The 16053-nt window shown below is 72.3% G+C and overlaps 5 protein-coding genes across 5 annotated transcripts; 3 read left to right on the top strand and 2 right to left on the bottom strand.

Moving 5' to 3' along the window:
* Positions 1-9310: 9310 nt before the first annotated feature.
* On the bottom strand, positions 9311-10498 carry AURANDRAFT_37263 (hypothetical protein; the record flags this gene model as incomplete). The annotated part of the gene is made up of 3 exons (XM_009037823.1): positions 9311-9663; positions 9864-10332; positions 10396-10498. 3 exons carry the CDS (start codon positions 10419-10421, stop codon positions 9346-9348), a joined length of 813 nt encoding a protein of 270 aa, XP_009036071.1.
* A 342-nt stretch (positions 10499-10840) lies between these two features.
* AURANDRAFT_63465 (hypothetical protein) lies at positions 10841-11434 on the top strand (the record flags this gene model as incomplete). Its single annotated transcript, XM_009038122.1, has 1 exon — positions 10841-11434. The coding sequence occupies one exon, from the start codon at positions 10841-10843 to the stop codon at positions 11432-11434; it is 594 nt and encodes a 197-aa protein (XP_009036370.1).
* Positions 11435-11840: 406 nt separating this feature from the next.
* AURANDRAFT_24870 (hypothetical protein) lies at positions 11841-12179 on the top strand (the record flags this gene model as incomplete). Its single annotated transcript, XM_009038123.1, has 1 exon — positions 11841-12179. The coding sequence occupies one exon, from the start codon at positions 11841-11843 to the stop codon at positions 12177-12179; it is 339 nt and encodes a 112-aa protein (XP_009036371.1).
* A 1056-nt stretch (positions 12180-13235) lies between these two features.
* AURANDRAFT_37260 (hypothetical protein) lies at positions 13236-14199 on the bottom strand (the record flags this gene model as incomplete). The annotated part of the gene is made up of 2 exons (XM_009037822.1): positions 13236-13717; positions 13775-14199. Coding segments are annotated over 2 exons (675 nt in total), but the record flags the coding sequence as incomplete, so codon positions are not given.
* Positions 14200-14643: 444 nt separating this feature from the next.
* On the top strand, positions 14644-15597 carry AURANDRAFT_3513 (hypothetical protein; the record flags this gene model as incomplete). The annotated part of the gene is made up of 1 exon (XM_009037731.1): positions 14644-15597. A coding segment is annotated over one exon (954 nt), but the record flags the coding sequence as incomplete, so codon positions are not given.
* Positions 15598-16053: the final 456 nt, after the last annotated feature.

Genomic DNA, 16053 nt, shown 5'->3' with positions numbered 1-16053 from the left:
GGGCCGCCGCCGAAGCAGCAGCGCGAGACACCGTCGGGCCGCCGGTCGACGGCGTGCGCCGTAAGCTAGGTTAGGAGAGCGGGACGCGCAGGAGCCGGTGGGGCAGGGCCTCGGGCGGCACGACGACCGCGAGGGACTTGCGGGCCGCGCCCTTGAGCAGCGCGGCCGCGCCGCCCGGCTGGAGCGAGTCCGGCAGGTCGACGTCGACGACGTCGCCCGGTGCGACGCCGCGCGGGAGCCGCAGGTAGGCGCGCTTCGGCGGGCTCGGGCCCTTGGGCCGCGGCGGCGGCGCGAGCGGCGGCGCGGCCGGATCGAGCGCGAGCCGCGCGGCGTTTGCCGCCGCGTGCGCGCGCTGGCGGTCCACGTGCAGCGCCTTGGCCTCGCGCCGCTTCGCCGCGGCCGCGACGGCCTCGCGGGCGTCCTCTTTCGCGGCGACGCGCGCGGCCGCGACGAAGCGTTTCACGAAGTCGAGCGCGGAGGCCTTCACCTCCGCGGCCGCGACGGGCGGCCGGGGTTTCGGGGTCGGCGGCGGCGGCGGCGGCGCGTCGTCGGCGACGTAGAAGCGGCACGGGCCGCGCTCCTTCGACGGCGCGCCGAGGACCGCGTCGAGCGGCTCGAGCCGCGGCTCGTTCGGAGGCTGTTCCAGTCTGAGCCGCACGGTAACGGGCGTCCGCAGGCCCGAGTCCTCGAAGACGCGGATGCCCGTGGCCCGGTCGCCGTCGTAGAGCGCCCGCGCCTTCGCGCTCAGAAGAAAGTCGAGCGTGTCGAGCAACTGCGGGCCGCTCGCGATCGACGGCGGCGGCAGCTCGATCGCTAAACGCTTCCGGAGCCACTTGCCGAGCAGCCCGAGCCCCCGGCGCTCGCTGACCGTCAGGTCGGGCGCTTCGCCGGCCACGAGACCCGCGTTCAAAGCGTCGCAGCCCCGGCAGACGGCGAACCAGGCGAGCGCGTCGAGCGCGGGAAACCGCATGGGCTGCGGCACCTTGAGCGCGTCCTCCAGCCGCACGACCTTCAACTGGGACTCGACGTGGGACGTGCAGAGGAAGTTGCCCCCGAAGACCATGGAGTCCTCGGGCGTGTAGACCGCGTGGATCCAGCCGGAAGGAATGACGAGCGTGTCGCCCGACGTGAGTCGGACCGTGCCGACGGCGCCCGGCGCGTAGGCCGCGAAGGGCACGGCGGCCTGCGCCGCCGACGAGTTCCAGCGCTTGAAGGCGCTCAGGTTCGCCGGCGTCGGCGCGGCGAGGTACATGACCTTGGCGCCGCGGAGCACGTGGTACCAGACGGACGTGCCGCCGAAGTCGACGTGGAAGTCCGTGTAGGAGCCCCCGACGGACATGAGCACGTACTTTTGCACGCGCGGCGGCGACGCGGCGACGGCGCGCCGGTCCTTGAAGGCCGGCTCCGCCTCGGGGGCGGCCGGCGGGCACGCGGGCGCGGGCGCGGGCGCGGGCGATTCCGCGCCCGCGGCGCGCGCGGCGCGCTTCTCCTCGAGCAGCCGCAGCGCGCCGTCGTAGCCCCCGGCGAAGACCGGCGGCGCCCGCGCGAGGGGCGCCGCGTCCACCTCCATGGCGTCGTCGCCCGGGCGGTCCTCGAGCCCGAGCATGCGGCGCGCGGACCGCGTCGACGCGCACTTGCGCGTCCCGTCGCAGCCGCAGCCGACGTGCACAAAGGCCGGCCGCTGGGCGCCCTTGGGCCAGGACGTCGACACCCAGTCGACGTCGCGCACGAAGGCCGGCGCGCGGACGAGCGCGCCGAGCGGGCTCCCGGACACCTCGAGGGAGATGACGTTGAGCGTCCGAGACCGCGGCGCCCGCTCCCAGTAGTCGGCCCACTCGTTGAGCGTGACGCGCTGGCTCGACGACTGGGAGCGCACGTCGAGCACGGGCACGAAGGTGCCGCCGCACGTCATGTCGGCGACGTCGCGCGGCTGCAGGTCCCGCGGCGGCATCTCGAACCCCAAGCTTTCCCCGTAGTTCGCGCGCGCGACGACGGGCGCGGCGAGGCCCGCGCGCACGTCGGCGGCGCCGATGGCGCGCACCTCGACGCCGGGCGACGGCGCCGTGGCGTGCTCGTCGAGGAGCGCGAGGAAGGCCTTGCGGTCGAAGACGAGCTTGTCGTTGGCCCAGGCCCCGTTCTCGGGACCGTCCGCGCCGCGCGACCGCAGGCTCTTGAGCCGCTCGCCGAGGTTCGTGAATTTTTCCTTGAGCGGCGGCGCGGTCGCCATGGCTGCGGACCGCGCCGACGGCGGACCCTGTGCTCGTGCTTCGGCACCGCCGGGCGCTCGATCCTCGACGGCCCGGCGGCGGCCTCGCGCCGGCCGGCCGCCGGCGTCGCCCCGCCAGGGGACCGACGGGCAGCAGCCATCTCGACGCGCCGCCCCCCGCTTACGTTCAGCGGGACGCGTCGTCGCCCTTGGGCGGGTCGTCCTTCTTCGACTCGGCGACGCCCGCGCCGTCGGGAGAAGTCGGGCTTGCGGGGGCCGCGGCGTCGCCCGTGAGGATGTCGAGCGGCGCCGCGCCCCGGGAGAAGTCGATGACCCGCTCGCCGTCGGGCTTCGTGACCTCGACGCCGCCGACGGTGAAGGTCTTGGAGAAGTCGAGGACCGTGTCGCCCCTGGGCTTGGGCTCGACGACGCGCGCGCCGTCCGCGAGCGGATTCGTCGTCGTCGACCGCGGCGTCGGCGCGGGCCGCGCGCGCGTCGTCGAGCCCATCTCCAAGGACCCCCGGTCGACCTTGGCCGACGCCCGCTCGTCCTCGAGCTTGCGGATGAGCTCCGCCGCGCGCTGCGCGGCGGACCGGCCCTTGTTCTTGTCGAAGTCGTCCGCGGTGTAGTCACTGCCGACCTTGAGCTTCGACCGGTAGTCTGCTAAAATCGCGTCGAGGCGGTTGAGCCGCGCGCGCGCCGACGCGGACCGCGACTTGAGCCGCTCGGCGCGGTCCTCCGAGGGGGTCAGCGCGTTGCGTTTCGCCTTCTTCGACCGCGGCCGGACCTCCACCACCGAAAATTCCACGTCGACCGCGCCGCTCCGCTCCGTCATGAAGCCGAACTTCGACAGGAAGCTCGACTCGGCGTAGCGCTGGTCCGGGTGCGCGTGCCACTCGTCCGGCGGGTGCGCCGCGTACCGCAGGTCCGCGAGGCGGTGCGCGCCGCCGAGGAAGAAGTCCTGGATCATGTCGCGGACGCGGCCCACGGGCTTCCACGTCACGAGGCGCTCCCTGTAGGTGCCCGTGCGGCCGGGGAGGCGGCAGTGGCCGTAGCCCTCGACGGTGTAGCGCTCGAAGGACCGCCGCGCGGACACGGACACGTAGAGCCGCGGCACGCGCCGACTGGACCGCGGCGGCCGGAACGGCGGCTTCTCCTTCGGGCCCGCGTCCTCCTTCTCCTCCTCTTTTTCCTCGTCGTCCTTGGACTCGTCCTTCTTCTCCTCGTCGTCCTTCTTCGCCTCGTCGCCCTTCGACTCCTCGACGCCGCCGCCTGGGCAGGACAAGGGTGCGAAATTCCCAACTTCAAAGGCTCCTCTCTCGGCCGTTTTCCACTCGTTTCGGCTGATTTTTGGACGAGCGATCATCTCTCGGAACGGTCTCGAAGCGTGGATGCTTTTTTCGAAACGCGCGCGCGCGGAACACTCACGTTGAAGCGACGTTTAATCACCCTTGTCCCGCCCTGGCCGCCGCCGCGCAGGTCCGCGAGCACCTTCCGCTTCAGCGCGAGCTCCTCCCGCGTCGGCTTCTTCTTCGCCGGCGCCGGCGCGTCGTCGTCGTCGTCGTCGCCCTCGAGCGTCGCCCAGTCGACGTCGTGGTCGGACTCGGGCGCGACGAGGTACATGTCGAGCGGCAGCGCGACGTGCGCGACGTGCTCGATCTTCGCGTGGGGGCTCGTGCCCGCGGCGGGCGACACGCCGTAGGCGCAGAACGTCACGCAGATGCCGAAGAGGAGCCAGGCGATGTAGGCCGGCCCGACGAAGACGCCGAAGATGAAGAGGCCGACGACGAACGCCAGGACGCCGTACTCCTCCGGGTCCGGCTCGACGACCTCCTTGGCCACGGCGACGTCGTTCATGGACCGGTGGCTCCCGAAGGACGCGCGCATGGGCCGCTCCTTGCACTGGGCGAGCTGGGAGCAGCCCGCGTACATGAGCTCGCCGTCGCTGCTCGGCGACCAGTCGCCCGCGTAGGGGTCGCCGTCCTGCTTCTCCGCCGTCCAGCCCCGGGGCAGATAGATCTCGTACTCGCAGTAGAGCCAGTCCGGCTCGAAGCCCACGAGGCACTTGATCTGCATGGCGATGTTGAGGCCGAACGTGCCCCGGAGCGGGAGCCGCGGGTCCTCCTTGCAGTCCGGGTAGCGGTCCTCGCGGGTCTCGATGATTTTCTGTTCGCGCTCGAGCTCGGCCCGCAAGATCTTCGAGAGCTCGTCGACGTCGTCGCACTTCGAGGCGTTCTCGATGACGTACTCGAAGACGTGGCCCGAGGGCGTCGCGACGCGGTTCGTGAGCAGGGGCTGCCCCGTGCCCGCGGAGTCGTCGGCGTCCGGCGGCGGGAGCTCGGCGTCGGGGTCGCGGTCCTCCGACGCCCACGCCGGCGGGACGTCGACGTACTGGGGGTCCTTGCGGCTGAAGCCCGGCGTCATCTCGAGGCGGCCGCCGTCGTGGACCCGCAACTGGCAGAGCGCGTGCTCCTGGCAGAGCCGCGCCTCGGCCTCGAAATCCCGCGTCCGGTCCTCCCGGGGCTTGGCCAGCTCGGCGAAGGCGTCCGCATCGAGATCCGTGGCGAGCATGATGTACATGGGCGTGCCCAGGCCGTCGTTCCGCCGGTCCTGCTTCTCGATCTTCTTCCGGCTCACGCTCTCCTTGTAGCCCGCCGAATGTTTGAGCTTCCGCGACGCCCGCGACGCCGCCAGGGGCGACATGAGCGTCGGCGCCGCGACGCCCATGGAATCCTTGAGCAACGGCTTCCCGTAGCCGTCGATGGGGCTGAAGCCGTCCGCGGCCGTGTAGGTGAACAGGACGTGGGACCGCGCCGCGGCGTGGTCGCGCACGCGCGCGACCTTGTCCGCGTCGCGCTTGCTCCCGGCGACGACGTCGCGGGGGCCCTCGAGGCGCTCCTGCCAGCGCAGCGTGTAGGCGAAGATGCGATTCACGGCGCTCTTTTTGCGCGCCTCCTCCGTGTTCGCCGCCGCCGTCGCGTTGCCGTCCTGCAGCTGGCGGATGCGGATGCGGATGCGCAGGTGGTCCAGGGGGTCGAGGATGCGGTAGACGGACGCCATGGCGGGGCAGCCCGCGACGGCGGCGGCCGGCGCGAGCTTAGTATGAGCCCGGCAAACACCTTCAAACACTCTTCAAATCGCCGATGTTACCCCGCCGCCGGCGTTAACGCCGGCGCGCCGACAACTTCGCCGACACTGCCGCACGTGAGTGCCGACGCGGTCTCCAGTGCCGGGTCGAAGAGGCCGTCGAGGAGCGCCGCGATCTCGGCGAGGGCGGTTTCGTCGAGGTCGAAGTGGCCCGTGTAGAGCGCCGCGGCCTTGGTCGCGACGGCGTGGCGCAGCCCGAGGCCGCGGCAGAGGAACTGGAACATCTTGTTCGCGTTGTGGCGGATGGGCAGCTCGAGGACGCGGCAGGTCGCCGGGGCGAAGGCGAGGTTCGCGAGGCCCGCGCCGTGGGGGCCGACGACGAGGGCCGCGCGGCCGAAGAGCGCCGCCTGGGCCGCGAGCGTCGAGGGCGCGCCCGCGAAGACGACCCAGCGAAGTTTCGGGACCGCGCGCGCGGACCAGGCCTCCAGCGCGCCGAGGAGCGCCCGCTCGTCGAGGACGCGGCGCGACCCGCCGCGCCGCGACACGTAGACGGCGACGGGGTCGTCGTCCGCGGGACCGCCGTCCAAGCCGAGGCCGAGCGCGGCCGCGACGGCCCGCCGGAGCGCTAAGACGCCGCCGAGGGACGGCGTGCAGGCGTCGTGGAGCGACGGCGCGCCGCACGCCTCGCCGCGGCCCACGGCGCCGCAGTCGACGACCCAGCAGCCGCCCGGGAGGTCCTGCGGGCGGCTCGGGTCGTAGAAGCGAAGCCTGGCGAAGCCGAGCAGCCCGAGGAGCTCGCGCTGGAGCGCCGCGCCCTGGGACTCGGGCAGGAGCCAGGTCGCCTCCGCAAGGCACGCGGCGACCGCGGGCTCGTGCGACGCCTCCTTCAGCGCGGCGACTTTGGCGCCGAATTCGAGCAGGAGGTGGTAGTAGTTCTCGGGCCCCGTCGCGAAGACGACGGCGTAGGGCCCGCCGTCCAAAGCCGCGGCCCGGGCCGGGTCGAAGTCGCGCGCCACGCGCCGCGCGGCGTCGCCGTCGTCCGCGGACGCCAAATTCCCCGCGAAGCCGTCGCCCTCGCCGCGCCGCGACGCGTAGAGGCGGTCGTCGTCGTAGACCGTCGGGTCCGCGCCGCGCAGGCGGAGCGACGGCGACGCGAGCCAGCCCAGGGCGACGTCCGCGCCGACGAACGGTCGCTCGCACGCGTCGACGGCGCCCGTCGGCCGCCGCGCGAGCGCCGCCGCGCCGCGCCGCGCGACCTCGCGCCGCGCGGCGAAGCCCCGTGGGTCCGTCGGCGCCGCGCAGAGGTAGACGCAGTAGGCGAGGAAGCAGGAGTCGCCGCGCGCCGCGTTTTTGAGGGCGTTCCCGTAGTCGCCCAAAAAGTACTCGCAGGTCCCGAGCGCCTTCGCGAGCCGCGGCTCCGGCGCCTCGGCGCGCTCCAGCACGAAGCGAAACGCCGCGGCCGCGGCGGCGTGGTCGCCCTCGCTCCAGCGCAGCTGGCCGAAGACCTCGGCCGCGCGGAGCGCCGCCGCGGACGGCGCGCCGTCCGCCTCCGCCGCGGCCTCCGCGGCGGCGCGCACGGTGACCGCGCACGCCGCCAGCGCCGGCGAGGCGAAGAGCCGCCGGGCGCCGCGGCCGCCGTCGCGGCTGCCGCGGCCGGCCTTGGTCTCCTGGCGCAGCGTCAGGCACTCGCCGAGCCACGCCGTCGCGGCTTCGAGGGGCAGGGGGCCGTCGCCGGCGGCCGCGGCCCAGGCCTCGAACTTGACCGCCGCCATCTCGTAGCGCTGCGCGGACAGCAGGAGGAGCGCGTCGAAGACGGCCTTGGGCAGCGTCGACCGCCGGCGGGCCTCGTCGAGGCCCACGAGGGCTGCCATAGGCCACTTGTGTGGGTTTCAACACGCATGCACCTTTCCTTCAACAACGACCGGAAGTGGGATGCTTAGGAGGCGGCGGCGCGCGCGCCCTAGCCGTTGCCGGCGGCGGAGATGCGCGGGATGTCGTTGTGCTCCGTGAGCGACGCGAGCTTGTCGTTGAACTCGTCGACGCGGCTCCGGTGCGACGCCTCGACGCTCTTCTCGACCTCGCCTTTGCGCTTCTCGAGGAAGCGCTTCTTGTGCCGCCGCTCCGCGTCCTACGGGAGGGACGAGATGGGTCGGTCGTCGTCGGGCGTCGCTCGCGGCGCGGCGGTCGCGCCGTCAGGTGGCCCTCGCCGTCGCGAGCGGGCTCCGACGACTCCGCGGGCGCCTGCGGCGGCGGGCGGTCGCGCGCGCGCGGCGGCGGCGCGGCGCGACGCGGTCTCCGCGCCGCGAGCTCCACGAAGGCGGGCGCCGCCGCCGCCTTGCGCTTCTTCTTCTTGCCTACGAGCGTTCGCCGCTGGGAGCGGCGGCGGCGCGGCGGCGGGCTTCCGCGGCGGCGGCCGCGCGCGCACCTTTCAGGTTCAGTTTGCCGCCGACGACGGCGCTCTTGTAGTCCGACATGTGGTCGCGCGCGACGAACGACGACGACGACGCGCTGCTCTTCGATGCTCAGCTCGGATGAGGCGCCTCACGCTGTGGAGTTTTTTACGCGATCGCTGCGGCACGATGGCTCGTCGAGTCGCAGGACTCGTCGCGGCGGCCCTCGCGTCGGTCGCCGCCGACGGCAACGCGACGACCGCGCGCGCCGTGTCGCCCGTCGCCGAGGAACTGCTACGCCTCGGCGTCTTCGACCGCGTCGTCGTCGTCTGCGAGGCCGGCAGCGCCTCGCCCATCCGCCTGACGCGCCGCGCCGACGACGACTGCCGCCGCCACCGTCCCGGCGGCGGCGCCTGGCCCGACGATTTGCAGGATCGCGTCGTCGTCGTCGGCGACTACCCGCGCGACGTCGACCTCTTCTACTTTCTCTGCTCCCGCGGGACGGGGAAACCGTGGGCGGACGTGCCGAGACGCGTCCATCTCGGGTACCGGCCGCTCGACGCGTACAGCCTCGACTTTTGCCGGGACCGCGCCGACCTGCTCGCGCACCTCGAGGTCGCGGCCGTCTACGGCCGCAACGCGTCGACGCTCGTCGTCTCCGGCGACAGCGTCGCGCCGGACGCGGTCGGGTTGGACGACGGCGGCGACTGGTACGCCGCGGCCCGGCGCGTCCGGGACGCGTTGCAAATCCACCGCTGGGAGGTGCTCCGCCTCTCGTCGACCTTCGTGCACGCGCTCTCGCCGAAGCCGTCGCATTTCGACGGCGTGACCGACGAAGACGCGCACCTCGAGGACCCGGCGCATTTTACGCGGAGGCGCGGCCGCGAGCACCGATTGGAAGTCCAGGAACTCACCTGCCGCCCCCGCGCGGCGCCGCGGCCCGTGGACCTGACGCGCTGCAAGTGCCCGGAGGCCTGCGCCTGCGCGCGCGCGGGCGACCGTGTGTGCGTCGCGGCCGCGTCGCCCGGGCGGCCCAAGCACGGCATCAAGACGGCGGCCTCCGCGACGCGCCGCTGCGACGTCCGCGACGTCGCCACGGCCTACGCCCTCGCGCCGGCGGCGGCGGCGGCCGCGACGCGCTTCTACCGCGAGCTCCAGCGGTTCCCCCACTGGGCCTACGGGCGGCACGTGCCGACGTTCGACGCCTACGTCGCCGCGCGGTTCGACGCGGCCTACGCGCTGCCGCCGCTCGCGGCCGCGGCGCGGCTCGCCAAATTCTACGTCGAGGACGGCTACGTGCGCGACGCGCCGCGGCGGCGCCTCGCCGTCACGGGGAAGGCCGACGCGCGGAAGAAGCGGCGCGAGCGCGCGGAGCGGAAGCGCCAGGCGACGTGGGCCGGCGACCCCGGCTCGCTCGGCGTCGACGTCGGGCCCGACGACACCGACGACCTCATCGGCCCGGGGGCGCGAGGCGCGGCGAGCCCCGCGGCGCCGCCGCGGGTCCCTCGGCCCGCGCCGGGGACCGCGGAGGCGATCGCCGCGGCCGCGGTCGCCGCGGGCGCGCGGCCGGCGCCGCGCCGCGTCGCCTGGGCCGACGTCTTCGCGCGCGCCTGCGTCCGCGACGCGTGACGAGAAAACCTTAGGGCGGGGCGTGGGGCCGCTTCACTCGCAGTCCGGGACGTAGACCGTGTTGCAGTTGGGGCGGGAGCCGATGTCCTTGAGCATGTCGAAGTACTGGGTGATGAGGAGGAGGTCGACGACGTCCTTGGGCGTCGTGCCCTTGATGTTGCCGCTGAACTGGGAGATGGAGCCGCGGAGGCCGTCGACGATGGCCTTGCGCTGGCGCGCGACGCCGACGCCGGAGAGGTACTTGGACTCGGCCTCGGCCTCGGCGGACTTGACCGTGAGCACCTTGTTGCCCTCGGCCTTCTCCTTGGCCGCGTCCTTGAGCCGCTTCGACGCGTTGATCTCGTTCATGGCCTGGGCAGGAAAAGGGTGCGAAATTCCCAACTTCAAAGGCTCCTATCTCGGTCGGTTTCCGCTCGTTTCGGCTGATTTTTGGACGAGCGATCATCTCTCGGAGCGCTCTCGAAGCGTGGGTGCTGTTTCCGAAACGCGCGCGCGCGGAACACTCACGTTGAAGCGACGTTGAATCACCCTTTTCCTGCCCTGTTCATCGCGTTGCGGACGCGCGCGTCGGGCGTCATGTCCGTCACGAGGGCGTTGGAGATCGTGTAGCCGTAGGACATCATGATATCCCCCAGGTACTTCTTGATGTTGAGCGAGATCGTCTCCTTGTCCTCGAAGGCCTGGTCGAGCGTCGCGAGGGGGATCGTACTCCGGACGACGTCGTAGACGTAGGCCGTGATCTGCTTCTTCGGGTCGCTGAGCTCGTAGAAGGCCTTGTAGACGCCGCTGCTGAGCTTGTCGTTGGGGTCGCTGAAGCCCTCGTTGACCTTGTACTGGATGCTGATGATGACGTCGACGAAGACGTTGTCGAGCGTCTTCGTCTCGCACCGCACCTCGAGCTGCGTCACGCGCGAGCTCAGCGTCCCCACGATCTGCTCCATGGGGCAGCAGACGAAGTTGACGCCCGCGTTCGCCACGCGGTCGAAGCGGCCCCAGCGCTCGACGATGCCGTTCTCGGACCTGCGCGGGGTGGTATTTCGCCGCGCGGCGGCGGGGGAAAAAGGCGGGGCGCCGGCGGGCGACTGGTTAATACACACGATGCAACTCATGGCCGAGTCGAGGGCGGCCCCGCGCCCGTTCGCGCGCGGCTAATGCACGACGAGCACGGCCAATGCTCCCGCTGCTCGTCCTGGTGTGCGGCGCGCCGATTTTGGCCGGGGGTCGCTCCCGCCGACCCCTCTAGCGCAGCGACGCCGTACTTAAAGGTCGCGAGGTTGGGCGCACCCGACGCCCCGGAGCATCGTCGATCGGGACACCTAAAGGCGCGTCCATCGCCATCGATGGTGGCGAGTTTCGCGGCGCCGGAGTCGTCGAAAATGGCCAGTTTGGGGCCAATCGTGCATTTCTCGATCTTGAATGATGGTCGAGCTCGCGCGCTCTCAGCGTGTCGTGCGGTGCTGGCACCAGTAAGCGCGGTCGCAACGCAGCGAAAGGACGCCAGTCCGCGAGCGGCCGCAACGCGCGCACGATGTTCCTCAAGCTCCTCGGCGCGCTCGCGTCGCTCATCTACAGCGTCGACGTGCTCTCCAACTTTGGAAAAAAGACGAACGCGCCCGCGCGGCTGCGCAACGCCTGGCGCGCCGCGCGCTGCGAGGGCCGCCACCCCTGCGCGGCGCTCCGGTCCGGCTACGACGCGCTCGTCGCGGAGCCCGACTGGATCCGCGACGGCGGGCTGCTCGCTCGCGTCGGCGCGCCCGCCGCGGGCGCGGCGTCGCTGGCCTGCGCCGCCGCGGCGCTCGCGAGCCGCCGCGAGGGCTACCTCGCGCTGCTCGCCGAGGAGTCCGGGCCCGACGTCGCCGACGCGGCCCTCGCGCGCCGCGCCGCGCGCGAGGTCGTGCGAGACGGTTCGGCGCCCGTCAGGGTGCGCGCGGCGGACCGCGCGACGTGGCGCGAGGCGCGCCGGAGCGCGCGGCGCGAGGGCCTGCCGGTCCTCGACGTCCACGCGCCGCTCTACGCGGGCCGCGGCCGCCGCGTGCTCCTCATCGGGCCCGCGCGCCGCGCGACGCTGCCGGGCGCCGTCGGCAAGCGCGTCGGCCACGCGAGACACGGCGCGCCGCGGTGAGTAAGGGCGGCGTAGCTCTCCGACAAAGGTGACTCGCACCATAAATCGCGTACGCCGAGTCCGGGTCGGACCGCGGCCCCGGCGGCGCGTCCAACAAGCTCTCGGCACTTTGGCGGTTCTCCGTGTGCTTCCCGACGATTTCTCCACGAGTAAGGTCGCGAGCTGCCGCTTGCGGTCCACACCTTAACTTCTTTTTTCCGCCAGAGCCGCGATCGCGAAGTCAAGTTGAAGGTCAACGAGCGTCACAGGCGATTGATCAGAGGCTGCGCCGCGCCGCCGCCGCAGCCTGCGCCTGCGCCCGCCGCCACCAGTTCCGCAGCGCCGCCAGCCGAACGCACGCAGCGACACCGCACCGCCGCACAAACGCGCCGCGCGCGCGGCGCGCCGCCGCCACGAGCACGCAACCATGCAGTTCTGCCCCTACGACGGCACGCTGCTCCAGGTGCACATCTTCGCCCAGGGCACGCCGGCGAGCGAGCTGCGCTTCTTCTGCCCGCTCTGCCCCTACATCCACTCGCCGAAGAAGAAGCACGCGCTCGACGTGCCGACGACGCGGAAGAAGATCGACGACATCATGGGCGGCGACGCCGCGTGGGAGAACGTGGACCGGACGGCCGTGACCTGCCCCGCCTGCTCCCACGGCGAGGCCTTCTTCATGCAGCTCCAGATCCGGAGCGCCGACGAGCCCATGACGACCTTCTTCAAGTGCGCGAAGACGGGCTGCGGCCACCGATGGAACGAGTAGCACGTCGAAAAATTAGAGCGTGTTGCTGCGGCTCGGGCCCCGGTGCGGGTAGTAGTCCCGGGCCGCCGCCTGGTTGTGCGCCGGGCGGAACGCGGCCGCGGCCGTCGTCAGCGGCGGCCGGTAGTCGAAGTTCGCCCGGGTCGAGGACCGCGTCGACCGGCTCTCGTCGTCGCTGGCGTCGTCGCCCGACGTCGCCGCGGACGAGAACCCGCGGGGCGACGCCGTGGACAGCGGCGACAGCGTGCCCTGCGACCGCGGCGGCGAGTCGGACACGAAGCCCTCGTCGTCGCCGTCCGAGCTCTCGCCGGACAGCAACCCCACGAGCTCGTGGTCGCCGGCGTCGCCGCGGTCGCGGTACGCGGCGTAGGCCGACTCCGCCGGGAGCTGGTAGGAGATGACCCAGGCCAGCGCGGAAACCGCGGCGCACGCGAGGTACGGCGTGCCCGGCAGCCGCGTCCGCTCGAACTTGGCCATCAACGCGGCGAAGCAGAGCGGCCCGACGCCCTCGGTCAGCGCCTTGACGCCGTTGATGGCGCCCAGGGCCTCGCCCTGGGCCTTCTCCGGCACGTTCCGGCTCACGAGCGACGAAACCGCGGGGTAGACGAGATTCGAGAGCAGCGAGAGCCCGATGGACGCGAAGATGAGGCCCGGCGTCGTCGCGACGGCGATGAGGGCGCACTGCATGGCGAAGGCCAGGAGCCCGATGCGCAGCGTGCCGAGCTCGCCGAGCCGCGGCACGAGCACGCGCACCAACAAACCCTCGGCGACCATCGTCGACAGGCCGTACGCGGACAGCAGCCAGCCCACCTCGATCTTCGAGAGCCCGAAGACGCGCACGACGTAGACGACGATGGTCGTCACCAAGGCCCAGACGCCGCTGTAGTAGAGCAGCACGATCAACGCGACGCGCCGCAGGAACGGGTCGCCCCGAAACACCGCGAGCGCGTCCAGCGGGTCGAAGGCCGGCGTCGGGTGCCGGCCCTGTTCGCCCTCCGGCGGCGGCGTCCGCCCCCGGCGCCGGTTGCGCCGCTTCCCGCGCTCCATGGCCCGCGACACCTCGCGGAAGAAGCGTAAGGTCGACGGGTCCTCGTGGCCCCGCCGCCGCAGCGCGCCCTCGTTGCTCTCCGGTAACGCTAGGCCGATGATCAGCACGTCCAGGATCGCCAGGGCCAGCGCCACGAGGAACACGCGCCGGTCGCCCACGCGCCGCGCGGCGAACGCGCCGAGCACGGGCCCGACGGTGAACGATAACCCCAAAGTCGCCAGCGCCGCCCCGTAGGCCGGCGCGCGCCGCGTCGCCTCGACGACGTCGGCGATGTAGGCGAAGACCAGCGTGAACGTCGACGCGAAGAGGCCGCTGAGGCCCAGCGCGCAGACGTACGCCCACAGATTGTCCGTGAACGCGAGGATCCAGCACGGCGCGGTCGTCCCGACGACCGTCACCAGCAGGCACGACGTGCGCCCGACGACGTCGCTCAGCCGCCCGAAGAGGGGGCACGCGACGAAGGCGAAGATGCCCTTGACCGTCTCCGCGACGCCTACGAAGCCGTCGTCTCGGGGGTTCGCCGCGGCGCGAAAGGACGCCGGCCGCGCGCCGATGACCATGTAGACCTCCTCGCCGAAGAAGTCGTTGAGCCGCGCCGGCAGCAGCGACTTGGTCACGGCGATGGCCAGGAACTCGACGAAGAGCACGGGCAGGATGAAGACGTAGGTCTCGGGCTTGGCGTCGACGGGACGCCGCTCGCGCGGCGCCTCCACTTGGCCGGCCGGTTCCGTCGTCGTGCACATCGTTTATTTATGCGCTGGCGGTGGTGGTGGTGGTGCTACCTACGCGGCCTTATGCGGCGGCTTGGCCGCGCGACGCTCAAAGCACGAGCGTCATCGATGAGCTCATCCCGTCGAGCCAATTTTTGCTTCACGATGAAGTTCAGTCCGCCGGGGGTCCGCGTGCGCGCGATGGGCTCCGACCGCACGAGCCGACCGAGTTCCGGGCATCGCTGAGCATCCGCGCGCACGCTTCCACCTCCTCGAGCTGGGGTGTACGCGCGACAGCCAGGGCGGCGAGCGAAATTACCCCGGCCAATGGCCCTAAAACGTGCAAAGCCTCCGCGTCGTGCGGCGACGACAGCCTTCAGGCGGCGTCGCAGTGCGCCCAGCCCGCGCAGACATGGTCGAGCTGCGCCAGCGGAAGGGTAGCGCCAAGAAGGCGGCCGACGGCGAGCAGCTGTCGGAGAACGGCATGCTCGAGGAGGTGCGGCGGTCCACGGAGGGCGAGGACAAGCCGGCGCCGGCGCCGGCGACGGAGCCGCCGGCGGTGATGCAGCAGGGCTTCTGGAAGAAGTTCGCCGTGCGGGCGCAGATGGCGAGCCTCATGATGGCCGCGTTCCTGTCCATCGCGCGCGCCCCGCGTCCCGGAAATCAAAACCGCGGCGCGAAGCCGAGGCGCGGCCGCTCCCGTCCGCAGGTCTGGGCCGGCCACTTCTACGTGTGCCTGCTCATCATGCTCCTGCAGACCATGGCCTTCCGGGAGATCGTGTCCGTGCGCTACAGCGAGTACAAGTCCGTCGACGGCGCGGGCCGGCTGCCGCTCTTCCGGACGCTGCAGTGGGGCTGGTACTACGTCGCGCTCGTTTTCGTCTACGGCGACTTCATCAAGGAGTTCGCCTACAGCCACGAGCGGGGGCAGGACGTGCTGCTGCACTACGCGCGGCACCACGAGGCGCTGGCCTTCGCGGGCTACTGCCTCGTGTTCATGCTCAGCGTGTGGACGCTGACCGCGGACAACGTCAAGTACCAGGTGGGCCAGCTGTCGTGGACCATCGTCACGCTGTGCATCGTCGTGGGCCAGATGAAGTTCGTCGCCCACAACATCTTCGACGGGCTGTTCTGGTTCTTCTTCCCCGCGTGGCTCGTCATCAACAACGACTGCTGGGCGTACGCGTGGGGCGCGACGCTCGGCCGGCGGCTGGTGAAGGCGCCCTTCTTCAAGCTGAGCCCGAAGAAGACCTGGGAGGGCTTTCTCGGAGCGCTCTTCTCGACGGTGGCCGTCGCGTACTACACGGCGCCGCTCTTCGCGCGGTCGCAGTGGCTCGTCTGCCCCGCGGCGGAGATCACGCTCGTGGCCCACAAGACGCTGTCCTGCGAGACGCGGGCCGTCTTCGTCAAGCAGGCTGAGTATGATGTATTGGGGCTCTTCACGCTCGAGGGCGTGGCGCCCATCCAGCTCCACGCCGTCTGCTTCGCGCTCTTCGCGTCCATCGTCGCGCCCTTCGGGGGGTTCCTCGCGTCCGCCATCAAGCGGGCCTACCACGTCAAGGACTTCGACTCCATCATCCCGGGCCACGGCGGCGTCACGGACCGCGTCGACTGCGAGTTCATCATGGCGCTCTTTGTCTACGTGTACCACAAGACGTTCATCCGCGAGTACGACGTCGACTGGCGCACGCTCCTGTCGTCCGCCCGCCTCCTCTCGCCCGCGGACCGCGGCGCGCTCATCGGCGCCCTCAAGGCGGGCCTCTAGCCCCGACTAACGGCGCGAGTGTTTCGCTTACCGCGACCAGGCCGCGGCGCGCGACGACCGCGGCGTCAGGAGCGGGCGCACGGGGTCCGCGCCGACCTCCGCCGGCGGCGCCGCGACGCGCTTCGGCGCCGCGAGGTAGGCGAGCCGCGGCGGCGACGCGACCGCGCGCGCCGCGGCGCCGCCGGCGCGGGCCGGGCGGACCGCGGCGACCGCGCGTAGCGCCGACGGAGGAACGTCGGCGCGTCGCCCGTTGTCGGCGCCGCGGCGGTCGCCGCGGTCAGCGCCGCGTTGTTCGCCGCGGTCCGCGCCGCGGCGTTCCGCGGCGACGCGGGCCGCGGCAGCCGCGCCGCGGCG

The sequence above is a fragment of the Aureococcus anophagefferens genome, assembly GCF_000186865.1.
Source record: "Aureococcus anophagefferens unplaced genomic scaffold AURANscaffold_7, whole genome shotgun sequence".
NCBI lineage: Eukaryota > Pelagophyceae > Pelagomonadales > Pelagomonadaceae > Aureococcus > Aureococcus anophagefferens.
This window is presented reverse-complemented; position numbering and strand designations above follow the sequence as displayed.